Consider the following 26,823-nt stretch of genomic DNA (forward strand, 5'->3'; position numbering starts at 1 on the left):
GTAAGTTCGACATAACTGGAAATGCTTGAAACGAAGTGAAATTGCCTCTTACGTTGTGACGGACATCGCTTCAGAATGCATGTGTCACTCAAATTCTTTCTTCTTTTTCTCTTTTATTCAGAACACCATGATTAATGATTGAAATATAATAATGAAAAATAATACTTAAATAAATGCATCTAATGTTTACCGTGAAATTTGTAGTCCTCACCGTCGCGTTTGCTACGCAATGCGTGTACGCCAAATCGCGAAATGGATATGGTAAGAGAAAGTGATGTCCTCTCTCGTCATTCAAGTGACTTCCTTCTTTACTCATCAGGTTATTTCGACGAGAAATTCTGCGTGCTTGAGTGGATCACCTACCTGAAGCGACTCTCGTTAATCGCGTTAATGTTGTGTGGCGTCGTTTTGTATTACGTGCCCAAGTCACGTTCACGTAAGTAGGAAAAGGAAAAAGCGTCAAGTGAAAGGAGAAAAAGAGAAGAAAAAAGAAAGAGAGAGAAAGAAAGAACTTTTATCACCGTTTGTAATTTTTATCATCGTTTATAATTTTTGATTGACTTTCGGACATAATTAAAATTACAAAATTGTCCTCAATACGTCGCTAATAAATAAACAATAAAAAAGGTTGAGCATATGTCACGCACTAGATCTTGTTAGTGAAATATCATCAATATATTCGCATATAGAATTAAAAGAATTAACAATAATTATGTCAGTTACAATTAATCAAAGTATACATTGATTAATTGTAACTAACATAATTATTGTTAATTCTTTTAATTCTATATGCGAATATATTGATGATATTTCACTAATAAAATCTAGTGTGTGGCATATGCTCAACCTTTTTTATTGTATAATTAAAATTTTATGTAATATTACATTACGAGAACATTTTCCTAACCGTAAACTTCCACAATTTATCGTTAAAATATTACAGATCTGTATCGTTTATGTTTTTAGTTACAGCAATCCATTCAAGATTTCAATATATTCTATTTTAATTAAACTAAAAAGAAAGATTTCTTAGCACTTTCAGATTTATATTTCTGTTAAGTTTTACTTATTTATTAAACCATAAAGAAAAAAGAATAAAGTAAAGTGTATTAAGTTCATGCAACAAGTAGACACAAATTCTTATAATGTACAAATAAGTTATGGTATAAATAAATTATATTACATTTTATATGCTTTTTTAGATGCTCGAAGAGCATGTTGCATCTTGATAGATACTGTTGCAAATGGATTAAAGTTTGCCTTAAATATAGATGAAATTAAACATGAAAAGATAAAAGCGAGATATGAAAATGAAACTAAAGAACTAAGAATACAAGAACTATACAGAAACATATACGAAGAAGATACAAGAAATAGTCAAAAATGCATTAACAAAACAAACTTGGATAACGATAATCATAAATCAATAAGGTCAGTTATATTTTTGCTTAGTCTTTCTATTTACGAAGATAAATCAGCCAGTAACTTATGAAAGCACGATCTATATAAAAAATGTGGCTTTATATTTAATATTTTCTTATGCAAATATTAATGTCCTAATAAATAATATATAAGAATTTCATAGAAAACACAAAAGTAAGAAATTTCGCACAAAGCACACTATCGGTGGAAAACATGAACGTCATCGACATAATCGTCATCATCGAAATGCGATCAATAATATGTTGCCGGAATCCAACGCAATGATAACCGCGTATGTATATGTATATCATATGAAATAGGATTATCATATCAACTTATATAATTACATTACTGTCAGACTATTGACAAAACTGAACTTAATACATCGAAAATTACATATTTTCGATAAAGAAGACACGTGCCGCGCCATATCACTCATTTGACCTTTTACGTCCTTATCTTTAAAATATCATTTAGTTAATACATGAACAATACAAATGGTCAAGTATTTAATAGCATGTATCTTTTATATATTAGGAATAGGTATATCTTTATACAAGAATTCATACAACAATATGCAATATAATTATTATTATAGAATATATACTTAATAAAAATATGTATATCAATATTTATACCAACAGGCCACAGCAGATAACAATAATCGATGAGAAATGCAAAAAAGACAATGTGATAGTCCTACAGGATACTATTCTGAAAACAAAGTGCACAATATCGGCGGATAAATTAAAAAAGAATATTGATTCTCAGCAAGAAAATTCTTTAAATAAGAAGGCAGATTCCAGCGCGATTTCAGAAATTATTGATAAAAGTGATACCAAGCATAAACTGATGTGCGAAAGCAATGATTATCAAGAATATAGTTATATTAGTAATAATGTATCAATAGCGAAAGTTTCCGATAAAATTTAATTTGAGAAATTATGTTTAGTTTTTGAAAAATTATAACAAATATTGGTAACAGCTGCAGGAAAGCAAATAGGAATTTTATAGCAAAAAACGAAATTTTTCGAGATGCTATTATAATTGTTTCAGGAAATTCAAAACTTCATCCCAAAAACAGGAGAACCTAAGCAACATCGATACTAATAAAAAAATGCAGACTAAACAAAATTTTGATTGTATGGTATGTGTACATGCGCGTGCAATCATTATATTATATTATAATATAATATAATAAATATAATATTATTATTATTTCTGAATTAATTATCATATTCTAATCAATCTTCAAATTAAATAGCATTTTATATTTTATAATTTAAATTTTATAATCTAAAAGCTCTCTATCACGTTTTTCAGAAACACGAAGAAGTTGCAATTCTTTCCCGACGTCAGTCAAGTAAAGATTGCGTGACAATAGTCATAAACAAGCAAATGGATTCTCGTTATGGTAATTTATATTAGTATACCATTTCATGTCCGTATATTATTAAATAAAAATAAATTATCAATTTATTAGGTACAGAAAAACTATTCGCAAAGCGACATGATGGACTTCGAAAAAAAAACCATCGATTGCCTCATGATGTAAAAAGTTTTACTCATGATTGTTGTGAAAATTCATCGATTACAAATAGTACGTGATGTAGGATTCAATAAATCCAATAGTATAAAATCCAATCGAAAATAAAATAATCTATTTCGAAAGATTATTGCACGAGGAATACTTAATATAAAATACTTTGATATGTATTTAATTATCTTTTACTATTCTCATCATTTAAAAAAAAAATTATTATAATTAATCGTAATATATATTTTTATAAAGATTATTATAAATACTTTTAATCTTGTATTCAGATGATAATTTTTCCCAGATGTTAACTTTCCCATAAATGATGTTTAATTACAACGTTAAAATGTAAGAGTTTATTGGAAATGTTTATTTAAAAAAAAAAGATCAATTATAATAATTATTACAGCAAGTAAATGTAATTTAATGTTGGAAAAATTCTGAAATTAATTGAATCGTTATTCAGATCGGGTTAAACCAGTCCTACTGCGAGTTGTAAACTGGTTTTTTAGTGGTTGCCCAGAGGCATCAAAACGACACCGAGAACAGATTAACGAAGTCGGAAAGGAAGAAATTTTCGAATCTACCAACACGTGGCTCCTCTAAACGAACGAAGTACCTGCAGCAGTAAAGTGCAAAGCTGTCGATAAACGTAGAGATCTACGTCTTTATCTTAATGTAATATGAAGATAATTCTAAAATTATAGTAAATTGTTACTTGACGATTTTTAGTATTTTATTATTAATTTTTACGTAGCAACATTTATTTTTATTGACATATCTTTTTCAGGAGTTTTCTTAAATTTATGTGTTTCTTCTTTTCTTCATTTCCGATTTTCTATTAACATACCTAATAAAATATAAATATCTATGAAGTTATATATTGCACTATTCATTTCCCGTGCACACATACTATATATCTAATAATTTTATTATTAAATAGAAAATCTTGCATTCAAAAAGTATAATTTTTAGTATTTTACAAATTTGGACAAATCTTTGCATTTAATTTTAGATTTTTATTCATTACAAATTCTCACGAGAAGATAACTAATATATTCTTAAAACATTGTATAAATGTAAATGTAAATGTACTAGTTAATAAACAGTCAGTGGACTTGACCCAACTACTGGACAAAATAACAAAAATTTTAAATATTAGTCTCTATATCTGAATCAGTGGATAATCACCGATTCAGATGTAGAGAGTAATATTTAAAATTTTTGATATTATCCAGGGGCACTGATTCATGGATTTAAATAGTAAGCTTTTAATAATACGTGCGACTTTAAATAAATTTGTTGTTTATAAAAAATTAATAAGAAAAATTTTATATTTACTGTCGTACATATCATTAAAAGTTTAATATTTAAAATTTTTTGTTATTTCATCCACTAATTCGGTCCATTAACTTTACATAACATTTATTAAAAATGATTCAATATAATTACTTGTAAAACTGTCACTAATCGCGAGTCAATCAATGCATTTGGCAAAATTTCCGCGTTTCTAGGAAACATTGGTTACATCGCGATTGCCCATCGCGTCGCGGCGCGTACGTCCATTCCAATTATATCCCGACGCGAAGACGGCACGTTCGTGAGTTTCGGAGGGACATCGGCCGTTTCAAATCTCGACCTTCGTCTGCGCATACATCTGTACCGGAAGCGGGTACCGCATGTACATGGCTTAAGAGCAATAAGGGAACCGGCGGGCCTCGCGAGCCGCCAGAAGAGAGTGGGGCGAGACAGTCGCGCTAAGACCAAGAACCGCGGCGGTTCACAAAGCCGCGAATTCGAATGAAACTATTGCCATTCACGTGACAGACGCGCAATCGCCGATCTTTCTCCCGTTTTCTTATCATTCAATCGTATCAATAGATTTTCTGTGCCTTATTGCTAGTGTCTCGTGTACGTTCGATCTAATGATTTTAGGTTACAAAATTAATTGTCAATAGATAATTCCGTGAAACATTCTGTATTTCAAGTTAGAACTATGCATTCTTATCGTTATTCGACGAACAGTTTAATTGCAATATGAACTGATAAAACGTGTAAAACGGAAAACAATAGTGGAGTTGTAGCAGAGTGTATTTTAGTTGACTCGGTAAGTGAAAATACTTTAAATAGTTTAAATATGCATTAAATATAAGTAAACTGCCTTATTTTTTTGGTTTATTTAATTAAATATATGTTGTACATGGTGTCGTATATCTGCTTGTCAACTGTTAACGTAAGATGTAGCATTTTCATCTTTCATCAATGAAAAAAATCATCAAATATCGAGAGAAAGAGAAGGAGAGAGAAAAATCATATAATAATCCTATATATTTTTACATGATGCCAAAATCGTTAAGAGCGTATATAGTCTTTCCAAACATAAAAAGTAATACAATCTTATAGTTTTATAGTCAAGTGTCTAGTAACTTTTTTAGTGTTATTAGGTAATGCTATAAAATATTGACATGAATGGAAAAAGAGGTAAAAAAATATTTCACACTTGTGCAAAAGAAAAGAGAAAGTACCTCTCGGCGAAAAAGTATTTACTTGTGTTAAATATTGTCTACTTACATTAGGTATATTTATTTGCATATTTTTGGGTCATTAGCGACACCTATTTATATTTGCGCTATATGATCGCGGCTATTTTATTATGCGGTGAAATGTTCCAAGACTCATTGTGCATTCATTTAGAAAAATGTATCGTTAAGTACATCAGCGCATACTTTAACATTTTAGAGATTAAGAGAGAGAAGAGCATTTGCATTAGTTTTCACATTACACAACAATTCAAAGATTTACTAACTATTTACCAAAAATAAATTGAAGATACGTTATGATTAAGTAGTCACTATAGAATGTAATAAACTCTTTATTACATTAAATTAGAAAGAAGCGATGTCGAATGTACGCCATCGCACACGAGATTATATAGAAATTTCGTAACAAACCGCATATTATCGTTCTCATCGCGCCCGGTATTGGTAACCCCGGTACATTGTTAGACATTGGAAGAAATTCCCGAGATTCCATGGAACATGTGTGTGCAAACCGTTCTATTAATGTACCCATCACATCTTGCCTCCGTCTTATCCGCTTTTCGCTTTATCTCTCTTTCTCTCATTTCTTGACAAGCGCTCTTGCCGTTCTCTTCTTTCAACGTGTAGCGCGATTTATTCAAACACGCGTCCAAAGAGAAACAAGCAGCGGATGCCACGAAATGCCGTAAAAATTTTCGTTTTTATTACGTTCTAGAAGAAATGGAACATCCGGTATATAAATCGTAATTCGATTATCCAAAAAATAACGAAATACTAATTTGGCGACAAAACATAATAAATGCAAATTATACTAATAAATATAAGTAGGGGAGACCGGAGTCAGTAGACTATAGGAGTAAGTAGAATAATCGAGGCTACATTAAAAACAAAACACGTGAGACACGCGTAAACGTGTCTGAGCATGCAGCAGCGATTGCTGCTCAGTCTGCTGTAACATTTCGTTGCGAACATCTATGATAGAAGTTACGCTACAATTTTAAAAAATCGTACACCTAAGTAAATATCTTTATTCTTAAAGTTTTTGTTTTACAATCGTATATGATTGTCTGAGATATTTTATTTCTATTTATATAATAAGTGTAGTTCTTACTTAATAAAGTCCAACAGATTTTTCTTGTTTACGTGTCCTTGTTATCGTATATTGTTAATGTTTTTAAAAAATGGAAGGATGAGGATAGTAGACTAACCACAGCATGGGACTGTATTTTTCAATAAGTCTCTTAATTTCGTATGTAAAAATTCAAAACTGAAAAATGAGTCTACTAGCCCCGGTCTATCCTAATATATTTGGATATTTCTTTCTATCAAATGTAATTTTTTTAATGCAATTACGTAAATTTTTTAATTTGCAAATAGTAATAGCAATATTAGGAGAGAAGGAGAGAATAATAAATATTCATAATTACTAATCATTAATTTATTCATATTTATCGTTAATAATAAAAAATAATACTATAAAGATTTTATACTTTATATAAATTGTCTATTTATAGAAGCATAACATTTTGTAATAGTAGAATGCAGTTAAAAGTTATTTTTATGTTTTGAGATCATATATCCTCTCCTTTATTCTCCCTAGAGTATAATTTAACATCTTTAGAAACTTTTTTTCAGATATTTATTAGACGTTTCTGTATGATTCAATACTGTTCTAATTTATTTTCTTGCAGTGACAAATGCTTGTAGTATGACGTCAAATGCGATTAGAGGCATCAGAAGAAAGAAAAGTTCGCTTTGCGAAGTTAAAGTAGCAGTGATAGGAGCTCCAGGAGTCGGCAAAAGCGGTAAGCAGATGTATTATATGTTTCAATAAAAGAAAACTCGTAATAAACTTACAATAAAAATAAATTTTCTATTAATACAAATATTAATATTAGCATAATAGAATTGTGAAATAAAAATGCTACAAATATAATTTTGCTATGATTATAAAATTAATTTTAGAAAGATATGTATTTCCGTAAAATATTACTATATCAAGAAATAAAAATGCAGCAAAAAGCCGAATCCTGTTTCTTATGAATAATAAAATTAATAATAAGAACCACAAATTTCACAACAAAGTATTGAATTTTTCTTTCTCTCTCCATATAAAAAATTATGCAGTTTGCAGTTTCTTATATGATTTTACTACTTCACGATTTCACTATAAGAAAATTTTCAAACATTTCCTAGCTCTGATCATATTAAGCTCTGACATATTAATAGAAGGTAGAGACAAGTTGATTACGTCAATCAAAATATATTTTAATGACTTTTAAAAATATTTTTACACGGCTACGTTTTTTTCTAATTTCCATTAATGTAAATATAATAGCAAAAAATGAGACATATACAGCGATCGCTTGAATCTATTATAAATCAAAAGATTTTAGCGTGCAATTAAAAATAAAATTTATTTTACACACTATTCGTATTATGTGCGAAATCGTGCTGTTCTATGAATGAAAGATTGCAAAGAGAAGAATGAGAGAATAAAAGTAGATGTATTTCGAGAAAGAAATAATCTCGTGATAAACTTCGACACTCTAAATTCAAGTGCAAGTACGCACGTATATAATACCCGTTCCATGTGATGAAGATGCATATATGAAATAGGTACACTACCGCTCATTAATTTCAGTACATTCCCAGATTTGTTGAGTTCTCAGTAAAGGATGAACGTGATACATGGGTTTTACGCAGAAATGAGCCCACCTGTTGTTCTAAATACTTTCAACGCTTGCATGCATTTTATATTTATTTATATAAAAATCCTGGAAAATTGTAGTTTTAAAGAAACAGAATTAACAGCCGGATAACATCTGATTCTTGGAAATAAACAAAATACGCACGCAAGATCACGCTATGAAGGGTGCTTTCCATTTGATGACGCAAGTCGACACAGTTATCGTTCTATCTTTGTCACTCTCTGAATGTCAAGAAGGATAGAACGACGCTTGTGTCGACTTGTGTCATCAAATGGAAAGCACCTCATAATATCAGATACGTGCCCAATACTGTTCTAAAACTGATTCGTCAACACATACAATATATCGCTTATTAATACACTATTCAATCGTCGATTTTTCGGAAAATAATGAACAAAAGAAGCTCGTTTATGATGAATATGGATTTATATAGGTAAATAAACATGTTTGTATTCCTACACATTATTTATAAATGTGATGAATATGGATTTATACAGACAAATAAACATGTTTTGTACTCATACGCATTGTTTACAAACGTGCAAAACACATACGTATCACGTTCATCCTTTTCAAGAAATCAACGATCTGGAGTTGTATTGAAATTGAGCCGTTTATTTTGAAAGTGGCCTAAGTCCATTTTTCAATGATTTGTTGTTGATCTTTGTAGTAGCGTGTACAACTTGAAGTTAGCTGTCATAAACATTTTTTTTTTAAATGGACTTAGGTCACTTTCAAAATAAACGGTTCAATTAATGAGCGGTACACTGTTAGAAATGTAACCACGAGCTTCCTTTGCATGTAAATGAAGCTAGTGGTTATGAATGAAATTAAAAGTAATGAATGATTTAACTGAAAATTAAGTTACAGTAGTTACTTAAATGTAATGAACGTGTACATTAAATTCATGAAATTTAATGTACTTTTAATAAAATTTTATGAAAAGTACATTAAATTTTATAAATTTTTATGAAAAATACATTAAATTTTATGTATATGTACATAAATATACTTTTTAGTTACAAATACATTAAATTTAATGTAATGTCATGAAATTAAATTCAAATTAAATTCAATTATGTAACTTAAAAGTTAATGAAATTTAAAAACATTTCTAACAGTGTAGTGTATGCACTGAGGACCCTGAGAGTAGCTAACAGCGTGTATTTTTGGTAATGGCAAGTGTAAAAGCATAGGTAAATAATTAGTCCGTCCTCGCCAGAACTGTGCGTCTTTTCTGTTGGAAGCCTAAGTCCATTTTTCAATGATTTGTTGTTGACCTTTGTAGTAGCGTGTACAACTTGAAGTTAGCTGTCATAACCAACATTTTTTTTTTAAATGGACTTAGGTCACTTTCAAAATAAACGGCTCAATTAATGAGCGGTAGTGTATGCACTGAGAACCCTGAGAGTAGCTAACAGCGTGTATTTTTGGTAATGGCAAGTGTAAAAGCATAGGTAAATAATTAGTCCGTCCTCGCCAGAACTGTGCGTCTTTTCTGTTGGCCGTAAAATACGTGGTTACTATTTTTAAAATTTTACTTCAAAATTTGCCTTGGATTATCATCGAATCTCAATTCACCATGCTTTCCATAACATTTCTTTGCAGTTGAAACTTCATATTAGAAAAATATTATTTCTTTTACATCTTGAGCAAATATCTAGAAGGTATCATAATAGCATGTAAAGAATATTTTTTTAGCTTTTTGTACAAAGTATAAATATAGATTACAATAATCACGTATGTTATATTAAATAGATATTATGTAAGTATAATGATAATCCAAAAGGCATTCTAAAAATTTACAAATATATTTTAAATACTTAAAAAAAGATTTTTTTTCTCCCCCCTTTTTGTTACCGTATTTATAATAATTACTTATCTGCTTTTAATTAAAAATTACTGTTTTGATTATCTAAGTTTAATTTTCTAGGACAAGATTTGTAACAAAAATTCAATGTATTTGAGAATTTGAAGATAAATTCTAAACTCTTTTCTAACAAATAATCGAGGATTAAATAAAAAAGAAATAAAGTAATATTCTAATAATGTGTGTTGGTCCACAAATTTCCAACGCAAATAGACCAATTGCTAACAAATTTGTTGGCTTTTGAAACATACACGCGTTCCTGTCGATCAAAAACTGACCTATATTCTGAACAATATATGTGTATATCAAATATATAGAAATACATACATCTTATACAATTATAATGTTTACGTTCATAGAATTTTATTAGTTACACAAATCTATTTATAAAAATCGTGTTATATTAATTTAGTTTGACAACTGTCTTTTTTGTTTCTTTATCTCTTTTCTTCCTGCAGTAAATCGTTCATTTCATACCGATTTATTAATTTTACGAAATGTTAGCATTTCACGATCAAAAAATTAGATTCGGATAGATTGTTGTCTGGAATTGATGTAAACTGGCGATTCATATTCGAAAAGAAAGTGTATTCACCGCACGTGTTTAAAAATGAAATAAGCTACAGTGGCGTTAATGCATCGCACAAGGTTTTGTGGCGCCGTGGCAGATTCGAGTTTGTGATAAAAATAGTGTGGTATACCTCGAAGCGTGTCACTAGGTTGTAGCTCTCGTTTCTCCCGATCAAATCGCAATATGTTCAGTTATAGTATCATATCGAGAAGATCATATGTCAGTGCGATCAACCTCTTTTCATTACTTTCACGCAAACATTGAGATTACTGAATATTGATTCAATAACGCGTCGAAGATTAGTGCCGTAAAAACAGTAAAACAGTTTGATTTAAATGTATTTCTATTAAAGTCAGATCCCCCAACACAAATTTTCTTACAATTAAAAACTATTTATAGTAGGTATCCAATAATAAAAATATTTCATACAAATATTTCAATACAACCATAAGATATTAACCTTTTTTTCTTTAAGGATGTTCGATAGATATTTCAAAATAATTAAAAAATCATAGAATATTCTAAATCGTATTTAAAAGTAATACAACAAACAAAATAAAAAATCTAAATATTTTTGTCTAAATATCAATATACATATATTAACATACATATATTCTCTAAAAATGAATCAGTGTATTATTACTGACATCAGTGCTACACTTATAACTGATGTAGTCATCAGTGAATATTTACTGAATATTTTTCAGTAAATAATACACTGATTCACTTTTAGAGGTTATCATTTTCTGCAAATTCAATCTGTAGAAACTATAACTTCTAAAAATGAATCAGTGTATTATTACTGAAAAACAGTAAATGTAGCACTAAAGTCAGTAATAATACACTGATTCTCTTTTAGAGAGTACATCGAATATATTTAATTAAATGCGTACGACAGCTGCTGTATACTTGTAAAAGAGGTGGCCATTTATACAACTACACTCTATATATATATATAAATATTAAATATAAATAAATAATATATAATTATATAATATTATATAATGTATAACACAAAATACAATTTCATAATTCAACATAATAATTCATTTGTGAACTTCCACTGCGTATAGAAACAATCGTACAGGACTAATTATATGTAGATTCAATTATTAAATTTTAGTTTTAACTTTATTAAAAATATTAGTTAAATATTAGATACGATTTATAGTGCATAATTCTGACATCGAGAGAATAGTATTTTCGTGTTGATTTTCTCTTGCATAAATAGATACGACTGTAACAAACGAACGAAATGTAGATCACCGCGATGCATATGAATCCGAGACGCGACGTTGCGCGAATAGCCTGTCATTATAGTTTGCCAACTCAATTATATCACGTACAACATAATTATATCATGCTTGAACTATATACACGTGCAGTAGATATTTCTATTATGTTTCAGCATTGACAGTGAGATTTCTGACAAGGAGATACATTGGGGAATACGATCATCAATCAGGTGAGAAAAGTTTCAGCCTCGTAGTTATTTGAAATTTGTTTCAAATCTATTAGGTGAGAAGTACTCTGCTATCTCGAGACGCACAAATGATTCGAAAGTCACATGTAAGTTAAAAATTAATTGAGAATGTACTCAGGTGAGAAGTGAAATGATTATTCGTGTGAAACCTGACACTATTCGAATATTGTTATGATACATATGTGTAACACATTTTCTCTCTTTGATATTCTATTGTACCTCCTACTATTCTTTCGTTTTGTCTTCTACTTTCTCTTCCCAGCGGCCTCATACCTATACACTTCACTACGATAATTGGAAACGTATATTTAACGCACACCTAATGACTATAACCAATACGCAGTTACCAATACCATCATTGATATCGTTCCAATGCGAATCAAATGTCGATATAACTGATTTATTGGACATTAAACTAAAACTAATACACAAATATTTTTGTTCTTAATTTTGTTCATGACTTAACACAATCTACTGTTTTGGTCACGTTACATCATCACAATATACGCGCAAATTGTCGTATTACCAAGCTATAGATATTAACGTAGATGAAATGAGTCTATTACGATATATAGTAAAAATGTAGTAATATAAAAAACTTCAAACTAAATTATCGAATGCAAATATTTTAAACTAAATATTTAAAAATAATTGATAATTGTTAATTATTATTTGCTATATGCTTCATTATTTATTACTTTTTATAAAGTTGCCGTATTTGGAAAATACATATTTTCTACCGCTTTTATCCTTTTTCCTGATGTGCTAGCTATTCATTTTAAGATAATGGATCTTTCAAATAAGAGGTATTGAAATGAGATTTTTAATTTTCATTTTTTTCTGACATTTTATATATATGTAAGTATATTAAAAATAACTTTTAGATCTGTTTCACAGAATTACTATATCAAAGTAAAATAAAAATAAAAAATAATTAACTTACAAATACGATGCGCTGCAGCGGAGTTGTAACACGAACATTATATCTGAAATATAGAAATATATTCAGAATTAGATAAATAGAATTATACCCGAATAATTAATATTTCTAAAATAATTACAGATTTTTATTTATTTATTCAAAATAAAAAATTTAACAAAATAACTATAATTTCTGAAAAGGTCTACTTTCATAAAAATGAAATTTTCTAAAATTTAAAGAACAATAGATTTATTTAATTTTCAAGTTAACAAATCGTTATAAATTTTAAATATATTTATATGTATACATTCTTTGTGCATATACATACATATATTTAAAGCCGGATTCCGAACAATATAAGCAAGGCATAAATAAACGAACAACTTATTTCAATAAATGCAAATAATATCGCCGTTTTGGAAATACTATTTAAATTCATTGCAGGTAGTTATGTTTATTCGCGTTTGTTTGTGCTCGTTCTCGTATAATCAAGATCGGATTTAAGATGCACATACACATTTATATAACACACAATGAATAACATATTATGTATCATGCATTAACGCACGAAATATGCCATGCGATTATCATGGAAACAAATACGATTAATTACGTAAGTAATAAGTCTAATAAATTATTACTCACCTATAGTTGCTCCGCCGACGTCCGATGCCTCTCGGGCCTGCTCCTCCTCTCATGTCTTTCAGTCGCTTCTTCATGGCACTCACACACAACAATCGTCCGCGAAACACGACTAATTACGATTACCAATTAGACTAAAGACAATCGCGAGATACTTATTACACGACACTCCCGATGTTGAACCTGCTCGCAAAAGACCGTTAGGGGGACGCCCGATAATCATCAAACTACGGCACTCGACTCGCACGAAACTCTATACGACACTCCCGTTAATCAAACGTATTACAAACAAATCGTGTACGCTCACCATATTACGTTTCGGTAGAGGAATAAAGTGAAGGAACTACGAGCGGACGATACTACGATGCGTTTGTTACCTGCGACGTCGCGTCGCGCGGAGTAAACAAGTGAACGAGTCAAAATGGCGGAACTAATTCTTAAAACACGCGGCCAACTTCACGCGGCCGGCACGGCACCCGCTGCCGGCAATCCAATGCCGCTCCATGCACTTTCGTGCACCTGCTGTACTTTAAATAATAATTCTTCCGCGGTTTAGGGCGATTAATCCTCATATGTTATAACACAAGTAAATCAACGCACGTAGGAATTAAAAATAAATTGTCTATGAAATACAGTAGAAGAAATGATTACCGACTTAGCACGCCTTAAATTACATTTGAACGTCTCGAAAAATATAATTCAGCAAAAAAGGTTGATATAAGAATATCGAATTTCTGTTAAACGGTTGATAATAATATTAAAATTGATATTAACTACATTTATAGTTACTGATTAAAAGCATCGCGATGCTGTTAGGTTTGGTGTCAACCCGTTTCATTGCCGCGATTGTTAATAACTGAAAACCTTGATATATAATTGCATCGACAACTCCGAATTCCCGATATCGTAAAGTATTATGCGAGTCAATTTAATAATTAATTATAACCCATCAAATAGTTTAATATCTATACATGTAATTAGAATTAATTCATATTTCATGACATGCAATACATTTCGAAATAAATGCGAAATACATATAATATGTATTAATAATCAACCAGTATAACACAGTGTTTGATTACGTAATTATTCCATATAACAGATCATGTTTTATATCCGTTTATCTAATTTCTAATCATTTACACAGAGAATGGATTGAATTATTCGTTCTTACATTATACTTGTCGCAATTGTATTTCGAGAATAGGTAATATAGCAAGACGTTACAGGAGCAATTCGCGACACTACCTGTTCCTTCGAGCGCTATCATGCGAATGATAATACAACGACTCGGCGCGGTGACGTCCGACCAGCGACCTTGTGTATGTACGTAAGGGCCGTCTACACAAGTTGCAAACGTAGAACGCAGTTCGCAGACGCATTTGCGGCAACCAATCAGAAGCGTCAATGGTACTAATAAGCTTTTCATTGGCTGTCGCAAGTGCGTCTGCGAACTGCGTTCTGCGTTTACGACTTATGTAGATGGCCCTTTAGACTTAACGACATTCATCGGGCGTTGTGTGTCAGTTAAACGGTCTACAATGAGATTTTAAGATGTAAAACTTATAATGCTTTTTAGCAAGAGATACAGTATGACATAGTGATCATTTTATCTTTGTTTAACATTCTCTCTAAAACTTTTAAAGTAAATCTCACTATATAAGGGGTCGTCTACAATACACGGAGTAAGAAGTAAGAGTAAGAAATGGACCAATCACAGTCGAATGTGAGAAGAATAATCGACTGTGATTGGTCAATTTCTTACTCTTACTTCTTACTCCGTGTATTGTAGACGACGCCTAAAGAGTGAAATCTCACTCTTAAAAATTGAAAATGGAACTACTTTTTTTCAAGACTAGCTCAATTTCGAGCTCAATTTTTACTCTTTACAGTGAGATTCTACTTCAAAAAATTTAGAAAGTCGGCAAACAATTTCTTATGGCTTGAACATAAAGCTAATTAAGTTTTATGCCTTAAAATATTAGATGTTACTTTAGTTCGTTGTCGTTGTAAAATATTCAAAGTATTATAAACTAAATCGAATATGCCAAATTGTCGCTCCCTATATTTTAGTTTCATTATCGCAACATTATAATTCCGAAAATTATTAAGATTATGTTGACAATTTTTTTTTATACTGTTGAATATCAATAAATTTAATTTAAAGCGAATAAGATTTATTAAGTCATTTGTGGAAATATACAATCAGAATTTAATATCAAATATACAATACTGAACTTGTAAATAATACGTTAAATATATTTATTTTTATTATTAAATCGATGTATCAGTTTTCTATTAATGAGTCATTCGGACCAGCGTAGTGATTTTACTTCACACATTTTATATACAGTGAGAACAAAAAGTATTCGTACAAGGAAATTTTTTATAAAAAGTCTTATTTGTAAAAAATAAACATTAATTAGCAATTTTATACAATAAATACATTCTGTTCTAACATAAACAAATAAGCTTCGCATGTAATCCTGATTTTAGAAGCTAAATTTCTCGACTGTACGAATACTTTTTGAACATCCAAACAATTTTTAATTTTCGCTAATTTTTCAGATGATATATTTTCTATAATTAATACATATCTTTTTGGTATATATAATTTTAAGAAACATACAGTCTATTTTATTCTTTGTGAATAAATTGTTAATTATCCAACAAGAAATGATCGCCAATTAAACGTCGAATTGATCAAATTGATGTTGAAATCATCGTATCGATATCGATTCGATATCAGTTCGATGACTCAGTTTTCGCTGGATAATATTTACTTTTTAAAAATAAAATTTTTTTAAAAAACATTTTATCTATACGAATATTTTTTATACTCACTGTATATATATATAATTCAGATGGTATATACCTGACTCGATGAAAAATACAATATACAAAAACATAATGCAAAAGATATTTAATTGCAAAGATTGCTACGAGAATAGTTATAACGAATAAATATATTACGATAAAAAAAATAATCTATGATTACGACTTTTATCTACAACTTTGACTGTTGTGTCAAACAAAACGCGTCAAATATTTGATCTACAAAATGTGAGCAGAAATTAATTACGCGGACCAATATAATATAGTTAATCAGATCATTCGTAAGAAATTGATCATATTTCAAGAGAGAATCCGAAACAATGTGATCATATTCAAACGGACGAAGTAACTGGTTTGCTCGCCAAGTTGAATGTGATTGATTGGATCCATAAGTAATTAAGAACCCCAATCATGTTCAATTGCTCGATGAACAGGCTAGCTATTTTGCCAGTTTGAACGCAATATACGGAACAGCTCGCAGCACTACCTGCCTATTCGATCGTTGTCGTTAGAATGACAATACAACGACTCGGTGTAGCGTCGCAGCAGCGCCTGACCTTGTGTACATATTCAACAACAAAATGACGCACACCGAAATTTTTTGTCGTTATAAAATATTTAAAGTATTATAAAATAAATCTACGTTTCTATTGCAAATCGATTCAATGAACAAGCTATCAACGCGTTTTGTTTTGCGCTTCGTTCTGCGAACTCGTTAGCACCATAAAGATAACATAACATTACAATTAAATCAAATCGATTCTTGATATCTAAATATGTCTTCAGTTGTTGCATCTTAAAAATGGTTATAGCTGAATTTTTTTCTTACACCTAATACTAAAAGACAGTAATTAATTACTTATTCAAAATATTAAAGGCACTGTTGTTTATAAAAAGGTGGAATTTAATATATTATAACGCCAATATCTGTTGCTGATTTTTTATTAATTCGCTTACAAAATTGACGTACATACGCGTGGCAAAGTATATAATGGAATAACGCGTCAGTTTGAAAAATTGCCAGCAACTGTAATCCTCTTCTAAGGCTGCGTATATTCTCCCTCTGCATACCTCAGTCCGCGTCCGTTCTAAATTTATCGAAGACGAATTTGACACTAGACAGGACGGATACTAATGCGAGGTTGATACTCAAACAAAACTTTTCATTTTGTAGAAATACATTGCAGACACGGTCGTAGACAGGAAGAAAGCACGTGTCATGTTAGCGTCTCAAAGTAAATTCGATCCGAGAGAAATTATTAAATATTCGCGTGGCAGAAAGTTACAGATAATCGTTAAATTTTTTTAACTCATTCAAATTTACGAGCAATTAGGACAATTCTTTTTTTAAAGCAAAATAAGAATTAAAATACATGGAAATCATAGGTTTATGTTATAATCAATGCAAATAATTAATTTAAAATTTTTTTCTTTCAATCATTATGAATTAACTCTGCGAATAGTTCTGTCCAGAAAATATTTCTCACACAAAATGTATATTATAAAGAAAGGAAAAGAATACATTATTAGTTATTTGAAAGATAAATTAAATAAGAAGTAAGATAGTAATGCAAATATGTTTTATGTTTATACAATGTTTTATATTGATATCCTTTTATTGTCGCGCTTATTTTTCATTTTATATTTGAATGAAACAGTCACATGAAATTTCAAATAAAATCGCAATTACACAACAAGCAACATTAATTATAAATTCAGGAAAAACAGTTTAAATCAAATTGACTCGACATGAACTCAAGAAATAAGCTAACATTATTTTGTCATCAAAATGACGTCTTTTAATGTTAAAATGATACGGATAATATCAGCTTGTTTGCTGGGAACACTTACAGATCAAATTAAAAAAAAAATTTTAAGAAAAACACAATCTGAAAATTTTTGAAAAGAATCACGTTCTTATAAGATGTTGTAAGTAATGAAATCGTGATTTTACTTTTATGCCAAATTTCATATCTATCTTATAAATAATAATTATGATATATCTGCATTAAGAGTGAGTCTTATTTTAATTTCTAGAAACCAGATACAAACATGAGGTACTAGTCGACGGGGAACCAATTCTTTTTGAAATTTTAGATACATGTCCAAAGGTAATTTTTGTGTGTGTGTGTGTGTGTGTGTGTGTGTATCTAATAAAATTTTGTTTTATTATAATCTATACATAAATAGTTTCCCTAACATAATTTTTTAACATTTTAGAGTGAAGATGAGCTGCCATCGATGGAAACTTTACAGTGGGCGGACGGCTTGTTGTTAGTCTATTCAATAACCGACAGAAACTCTTTTAATTTTGTTAGAAAGGCAAAAGAGGCTCTTGCAGTAGCTGATCCCGAAGCTGCGATGCCTCTTGCCCTTGTTGGAAATAAAGCTGATATGGTTCATTTACGACAAGTCAGTGCTGAGGAAGGAGAGATACTAGCAAAGGATTTTGAATGCTGGTTTAGTGAAATAACTGCAGCTGAGCAAGTAATTGCAATTTCTAATAATTTATCACTTTATTCACAGGTTTTATAGCATTTTTAAATAGTTAAGTAACTTCCATAGGTTGCTCAGGTCGCAGAATCTTTCCACGAATTATGCAGAGAAGTTCTCGCAGCTAGAAGAAGAAACAAACAATCTTTGCTGGATAGAATGCTCGGTGGTAAAGCGACACGCGCTTATTCACGAGGAAAAAGCGACTCTGCTTTACCGAAAGATTAATATTATTACTTGAGTACATGCCTGTTACAAATATAAGAAAAAAGAATCCTTCAAAATATTGTTAACTGGAGAATGTGAAAAAAGGTAGTAGAACAATCGTATATAATCGCTTTCTAAGCAGGATAAGTCATGATAACATCAAAATAACGTTAAAATGATTTGTTATTAATTAAATTACGATTTTTGGTAACCGTTTTGCACTTTGTTATTTTGATGTTGTAATGAATTCTATTCTGTTTGGATTTAATGCACAAGGAATGAAAGAAAAGCAAAGCAACAAATGCCAAAGAAAATATCAGTTTTCAATTTATAGAGAATGTAATTTAAGATTAACTGTTACATAAATAATATAGATATATAAATTTTTATAATATATCTTTATAAAACTGTATAAAAATAACTTAAATCATAACTTATTCTTCAGAATGTATTAGAAAGTTCAGTTCAAGGAAAAATGTAATATAGAAGAATGAATTATATATATTTCTAATAGTTTTACAATATTTTTATATATATATAGCACACAAATAGTAATATCAGAGAGAAATCTGAGAGAGGACGTGAGAGCCTCTTTCCTGTAATCGCATAATACCGCCGCGCATTACTGCCCTCTGAAAAAGTGGATGTAAACCACACAACAATATCCATTTTTGCGGTGCTCCTGATGGAAATAAATCGCTGAAATCGCTGAAATAACTAAAATCTATTAAATTAATATTCAGATTTCTTTCTGCCTGTATTCACAGACAGATTTTATGTTTAAGATCGTCTTAAGTACAGTCTTAAGATGTCATGAACCAATCAGAAAGCCGTATTAGCATTTTAGAACATTACTTAAGATGGTCTTAAAATAAGAACCGACCTTATGGATACCGGCCTTAATACCTATTGTACACTGGATACGATGAGAGATCAACGACGAGCGATATCCAATAAAAATTCTGCTTTGTATCGTCACATGAAAAAAGCAGAGCTTTCATACAATTCAAAGCCGATATGTAATAGGTAAGTTCGAGGAGACGTTATAGCGCTATTTGTGTCATTCTATCCTTTGTCTAATAAACAACGAAGATAGAATGACAGAAGTAGCGTTAATAGCGGTTTCTCAAACGCACCAAATGTAAGAAATTTATTTAATACCTTTAAAATATCTAATAAATTTTAATTACATTGTTGAAATTTAAAAGCAACACATATAGATATTCAGATATAGAATGGGAATTCCTGAAACATGACGGACCAATCAATGCGCTACTTTATCATATTGCAATTTGCAATTTGAATAAAGTTGGAACTCTTCTAATATTGTAAGAAAACTACATTTAATTTAAAATTGTAAAGAAAATTTAAATTAATAAAAATGAGGTTGATTTTGTAGAGGCCCTCCACCACCCCCGCCAATTTTAAACGGCGGTCCTCTTTTTCTCAGCAAACACCAAGTTACATGTAACAATTTATGGATTAACACCAAGTTACATGTAACAATTTATTATTAATGTAACAATTTTTGGATTTGAATGTCTTTATGTATAACATACGAATTTAATATTTTCATACTGTGTATTTATTCGATACCAAAATAAGAAGAAAATAAAGAAAGAATTATAATATACAAAGTAATCAGACACAATAGAATATAATAAAATATAAAATATAATACAACATAAAAAATAGACTCAAATCTTTTTAATATAAAATATAAAATACAAAAATTGCTTATAAATTTTTACAACATTCTTGCTTATATGTATACGATATCTCGTATACAACAAAATGCATGCATATCATAACACACAATTTCCGCATATTTCAAGAAAATCCGAATTTTGGTTCTGCAATAACAATCTCTACGTTTTTATTTAATAAGTCTTTTAATGATACAATGTTATTAATGGGTTAAACGAAAATTTCAATTTCGCATCTCCTCTTGTGGAAATAAAAGTTATTGAATTTTAAGAAACTCAAAATTGAATATTTAAACAAGTTAATTTAGCGAATTTTGTCTTATAATGTGCGCTTACATAAAAATGGAATTACGAAATTATGCTTTTTTTAATGCAGATTTTCAGCCCGTTTTTACCAAACATAATTACTAGTGCGTAAGTATATTCCAAAGTCTCTATAATTACTAGCAATTATTGAGACTTTGAATACATTTTAAACTTTTCCAATCATATATCATTAATTTAAGGTTTAATTTAGCAAAAATAAGCTAGAGGCCCTCCACCACCCCCGCAGACTTTATCGGCGGTCCTCTTTCCTTTGTAAGTATACTTACCCGTAAAAAAATGGGCTACTAATAAATTTAGTAGCCCGTTTTTTTACAGGTAAATATATTTTTAATTTATTTTTTATTTGTATATTTAATTATTTTACTATATTTCGGTAATGATTTACATTAATTTTTTTTATATTATCTTTTATTGAAATTCTTTATACAATTCAATATTACAATAATAACAATTGTTTACAATACAATATACACTCATAAATGCTGTTCAAAATATAATAAAAATGATATAGGAGCATAACTAACAAATTTTTGTAATACGGGATTATACGAAAACGTCGAAGATACATATACGATAACATAAATTTTTTATTTTGTTGAGTTTTAAGGAACTCGAAATTGAATATTCAAACAAGTTAATTTAGCGAATTTTATCTTACAATAAAAAATTAGAAATTAGGAAGTTATGTATTTTTATACAAATTTTTAGCCCGTTTTTACCATAATTATTAGTATGTAAGTATATTCTAAAGTTTCTATTATTAGGAGCCGTTAATATCGTTAAATCGTGTAAAACATTTAACAGTATCTATTATTCTCCTCTAAGTATTTCGACCTGCCAGAGAAGGGACAAATTAGAGGAAATATTACCAGTGAAATTTATTCGGAGTAATTGAATTTTGAATCGCGCGCGCGCGCTAATTTAGAAATTGTTCTAGCAGCTGAATTTCCTTTAACTTATCCCGTTTACTTTGTAGTGAAGATAGTCTCCCTTTATCCTTTTCAAAAGATAAAGGGAAAATATCTAACAATTATAGAGACTTTGAGGTCTAAGTATAGAGACTTTTAATACACTTTAAATTTTTCCAATCATATAACGTTAATTTAAAGTTTAATTTAGCAAAAACGAGCTAGAGGCCCTCCACCACCCCCGCCGATTTTATCGGCGGTCCTCTTTTCTTTGTAAAAATACTCACCTGTAAAAAAACGAATTACTAATAAATTTAGTAGCCCGTTTTTTAAGTGAATATATTTAAAAAATTTTTTTTATTTTTATGTCTAATTATTTTATTATATTTCGCTAATCATATTTCAATATGAATAACAAAATATAATACAATAATTAGCAATCATATTACATAACTTTTTTAATATTATCTTTTATTGTAATACTTTATACAATTCAATACTACAATAATAATTATTATTTATAATACAATATACAATTATAAACGCTGTTAAAAATATAATTTGATATAATAGGAGCATAATTAACAGATTTTAATAATGCAGGATTATACGAAAGCGTCGAAGATACGATAACACAAATTTTTCTAAACCAATGTTTATAATGAAATATTGATAAACGCGGAAAAAATACTAAGAATAATTAGATCGTATTTACTATTAATTACTAACTTGCGAATATAAAAATTAATATTGCGTTAAAAAGTCATTAATATACATATGACAGCACTTTCATCGCGTTCAAGATAACTTATTCCAATAGTGTAAACGTATCAAGGTCCCTCCACGTTGCAATAATTAGCATCCGATAGAAAAAAGAACAATCTTCATAGTGGAGAACGAACTTTCTACGTCAAATTTACAATGTCCATTCGTAAAGAAAAATTTAGCAATTCGTCAAACATCAGCTGTCTTGTTACAGAAAGGTGTGAATCCCGAAACTTTCAGACTACTTACGATAGTAATAATTTTGATAGCATGTCAATTACAATTACTATTTTTATCACATTTTTCATATAATATTAAAATTCGCGAGAAAATATGTTCTGCCACACATCACTAAAAATCATCTCTTATTAAAAATAAACGGATAGAATGATTTCCTTACGGAATAGCGGTTACGAAGGAATGTATTTAATAATAATAAAATACATGCGTTGTAATTTTTTATATGTATGGGTACAAAAGTTTCTCGGGTACCAACTGTTCGAGATAAGTCGAACCCGATAATAACGGGATTTTAAAGAACTTTTATTCTGAAAAATTTATTATGTGAAATTTAACTATTTCTTATTTTTCTGTATTTTCCAAAAATTTTAATTATGAATATCCCGCTAATATGAGGGTACCCATTCAACTCATCTCGAATTTTTTGTAGCCACACATTTTTAATTAAATTCATCAACAAAAATTAAAATTTGTTAAATATAATCTTATCTGCATGTATTTTATTATAGAAAAGTATGTAAAAAAGTATGTAAAGTATGTGTATGTAAAAATTAATAATTAATAATGTTCTAGAACGGCGGGATGTCCAGTACCTAAAAATAATTTTAAAGTAATAGTTAGAAAATTAAATATATACATTCGTAACCATATTTTTGTTAGGGGAATTATCAAAAATTGAACAAACTATTTGTATAAAATTTAAATTTATTTACTTAATAATTTGGACTTAAACAAATAATCATTATATATCCATATTAATCATATAATATTAAATTTCTATTGTTATTAAGACAGTACTATTACTAACATTATCATTACTAGTGGGAGAACATTTAATAAAACAAAGAAAGCAATGAAAATTGTATACTAAAATATACCACTGAATTAATTTCGCGACTTGACTTCAAAATATATAGCAATTGTCACTGACTTACTGATAAATTTATTACTTCCAGTAATTATAGACAAGAAAACCCGGGATTAATTCCGATCCTATACAAGAATCTCGAACGGGACACAAAACTAGACTTTGCGAATGGGAAGCGACGAGGAATAATTCTCCATGATGAAAATAATTACGACTTTCCATCGACACAAACTACACATTTACTGGTATACATCTGACGCGAGGGATGAAGTCTTTGCATATAATGAATCAATCACTAAGATATACTTGTGATTCTATAATGTTAAAAATATATATATAAATGTCAAAAAGCAAAGAAGTTAATATTTAACTATTGCCTCAGTCAAAGCTCCAATCTTTACTGACTTATCTAATAAATTTATCTACTAAATACAAAGAAAAATTAACGATTATTCTAAACATCAAATTTTCAATTAGAAGTCACACAAAATTAATAATAACTTTTTGATATTCAAAATAAAATCCAAATTTAAAAAAAGTTTTAAAATTAAATATTTATCAAACTCTCGTTAAATCAATAAACAATTTTTGTTATCATATGTTTCGTCGATTTTGTGTAATTTACATCAATAAAGCAACAAAAAATTTGATGTACTACGGCAAGATAAATGCTACATGTATTGAATAGATATATACGGTTATAAACATTCCAATAAATGTATAATTAATTAGTAATTATTGCGCAAATTACAAAAGTAAACATGGCATTTACCTGGACATAGTTTACATAAATTTTATAATACGTACCTAATATTATATTACGTACTATTATACATACATTTATTTATAACAAAATTAATTATAATATTAACGCGTTACATACTTTGTATACGTACAGAAGTTTATAAGAAATTAAGTTTAATTTCAGGGGAACTGAAAATTCAATGAAATTCAAAATTATACATAATTTAGTTTATTTTTATATTTGATAATTGGAACGAGATGCTGTGCGATAATTAAATAAAATTTGAATAAAAATTAAATAAAATTAAATTAAAAAATTTTAATTTTTAATCCCTCCTTTCCAATTATCAAGTATGTACATATAATGTCTATGTATCTCTACCTACATGATTCATTATACTTATTTTTTATTTTTAAAATAAAATTTAATTACCCGACCGCGAAATTTATTTAAACGTCATTTTATTTGTAATTATTTAATTTTTTAATTTAAAATAATTGTGTTTATTCCTACCTATCCATATTTCTACCTACCCGTATTTTCATTTATTCGTGCTTATTCGCCTATCTCTACACTAAAAGAAAAGATTGGTTGCTACAACACATTAGATGGTTAAATATGGCATAGTATTTTTAATTGGCTGTAGCAACTAATTTTTGGTTGCGTTAGCCAATCGAAATCCTATACTGACATTGCGGATAGGCTAACACAACCAACATTTGGCTACAGCATCCAAAAATTGGCTGTTACAACCAATTAAAAATGCTATGCCGTATTTTACCATCTAATTTGCTGCAGCAGCCAATCTTTTCTTTCAGTGTACCCGTGTATTCCTACCTATATTATTTCATAATAACACCGCGAATATAGTATATTAAATAAATGAGTAAATAATAGATAATAATAAGTAAAACAAATTTTCCATCTTTAAAATACAAAAAAATTAACAAATAACAAAGCTAATGAGAGTCAGTGTGGATAATCAAGTGCAAGTTTTGTAGATTAAAAAGTCTACAAAACTTGCGCCTAATTATTCGCATTGGCTCTTATTAGCCCTGTTGTTCGTTGGTTATTTTTGTACTTTAAATAAGAAGTAATTCAAAAAGTATAAGAACTCGCAATTGCGAGCAAGTTACCCTCCCGAATATTCAATTTATATATACACACATACCTTTTAAAAACTTAGATCGGTGTTACACACCAACCCACTCGGTAAAAAATTTGTCATGCATGAATATGTATAATTATGTATAAATATATTTAAACATGTATAAATATTCATAAATATTTATAATTTTATAAGAATATGTCCATACATGTTCATACATCCTTCTTTTTTTGTAAAATTACTTTTTAGTGTAATAGAAATAATAATAGTAATGTAAAAACATTAAAAATAATTAAAAAAGTAATTTTCGCATTATTTGTTTTAGGAAATATCAAGTTTGAAGAAATGTAAAAAAATTACTTATGTATAATTATATATAAAATTATACATAATTACATATGAGCAATTTTTTTTTAATTTTTTCAAACCTGTTTTTTTCTAAAACAATGCGAAAATTATCCCTTTAATTATTTTTTTATGTTTTCACACATTGCTATTATTATTTCTATTACACTAAAGAATAATTTTACAAAAGAAAGAAGGATGTATGAACATGTATGGACATATTTCATATCTAATTATACATGTTTATGAATATTTGTGTGTTTATGTATGTTTATACATATTTATACATATTCATGCATGAACAATTTTTTACCGGATACCATCATATAGAATCTCTTCTTTCTTCTGGCCAGATTGAACTCACCTTTCGTTGCTCCTGGCCAACATTCTGGCTTTAAATGCCAGAAATCGACAGCAAGGAGAATACTCCTTTTACTGCCGACTGCTGCCGACTAACATCGTCGGCAATAAGCGTAAGATTTTACGCTTTTGTATGATGCGCGAAACACGAACGCGTCGCGAAGAGGCCATAATATTGATAAAATTGACTATATTAGATATTAATATGATATTAATAT

General features: G+C 29.1%; 2 protein-coding genes across 4 annotated transcripts; both read left to right on the forward strand.

Annotated features, from left to right (window-relative positions):
• Window positions 1-57: 57 nt before the first annotated feature.
• LOC108759796 (uncharacterized) lies at window positions 58-3,674 on the forward strand. Of its 3 annotated transcripts, none has more exons than XM_018505424.1 (9): window positions 58-261; window positions 320-436; window positions 1,203-1,431; window positions 1,586-1,714; window positions 2,067-2,276; window positions 2,479-2,569; window positions 2,746-2,836; window positions 2,906-3,022; window positions 3,426-3,674. In XM_018505424.1, exons 1-9 carry the CDS (start codon window positions 174-176, stop codon window positions 3,563-3,565), a joined length of 1,212 nt encoding a protein of 403 aa, XP_018360926.1. In that variant the 5' UTR covers window positions 58-173; the 3' UTR covers window positions 3,566-3,674. The 3 variants fall into 3 exon arrangements, with proteins under 3 accessions (XP_018360926.1, XP_018360927.1, XP_018360928.1); XM_018505425.1 differs by having other exon boundaries at window positions 1,586-1,713; window positions 2,060-2,264; XM_018505426.1 differs by lacking the exon at window positions 2,906-3,022 and having other exon boundaries at window positions 61-261; window positions 1,586-1,713; window positions 2,060-2,276.
• LOC108759797 (ras-related and estrogen-regulated growth inhibitor) lies at window positions 3,601-19,585 on the forward strand. The gene is made up of 7 exons (XM_018505427.1): window positions 3,601-3,637; window positions 4,474-5,066; window positions 7,191-7,304; window positions 12,060-12,116; window positions 18,571-18,644; window positions 18,754-19,020; window positions 19,099-19,585. The coding sequence occupies exons 3-7, from the start codon at window positions 7,208-7,210 to the stop codon at window positions 19,252-19,254; spliced, it is 651 nt and encodes a 216-aa protein (XP_018360929.1). The 5' UTR covers window positions 3,601-3,637; window positions 4,474-5,066; window positions 7,191-7,207; the 3' UTR covers window positions 19,255-19,585.
• Window positions 19,586-26,823: the final 7,238 nt, after the last annotated feature.

This window comes from Trachymyrmex cornetzi, unplaced genomic scaffold (genome assembly GCF_001594075.2).
Source record: "Trachymyrmex cornetzi isolate Tcor2-1 unplaced genomic scaffold, Tcor1.1 scaffold205, whole genome shotgun sequence".
Taxonomy (NCBI): domain Eukaryota; kingdom Metazoa; phylum Arthropoda; class Insecta; order Hymenoptera; family Formicidae; genus Trachymyrmex; species Trachymyrmex cornetzi.

What these genes read in the sequence shown, in the direction of transcription:
- LOC108759797 (XM_018505427.1), top strand. Translation starts at nt 7,208, where the DNA reads ATGACGTCAAATGCGATTAGAGGCATCAGAAGAAAGAAAAGTTCGCTT. An exon ending in TCCAGGAGTCGGCAAAAGCG is followed by an intron (nt 7,305 to 12,059) that starts GTAAGCAGATGT and finishes ATTATGTTTCAG; the next exon opens with CATTGACAGTGAGATTTCTG. An exon ending in GGAATACGATCATCAATCAG is followed by an intron (nt 12,117 to 18,570) that starts GTGAGAAAAGTT and finishes TTTAATTTCTAG; the next exon opens with AAACCAGATACAAACATGAG.
- LOC108759796 (XM_018505424.1), top strand. Translation starts at nt 174, where the DNA reads ATGCATCTAATGTTTACCGTGAAATTTGTAGTCCTCACCGTCGCGTTT. An exon ending in CGTGCCCAAGTCACGTTCAC is followed by an intron (nt 437 to 1,202) that starts GTAAGTAGGAAA and finishes ATGCTTTTTTAG; the next exon opens with ATGCTCGAAGAGCATGTTGC. An exon ending in AACAAAATTTTGATTGTATG is followed by an intron (nt 2,570 to 2,745) that starts GTATGTGTACAT and finishes CACGTTTTTCAG; the next exon opens with AAACACGAAGAAGTTGCAAT.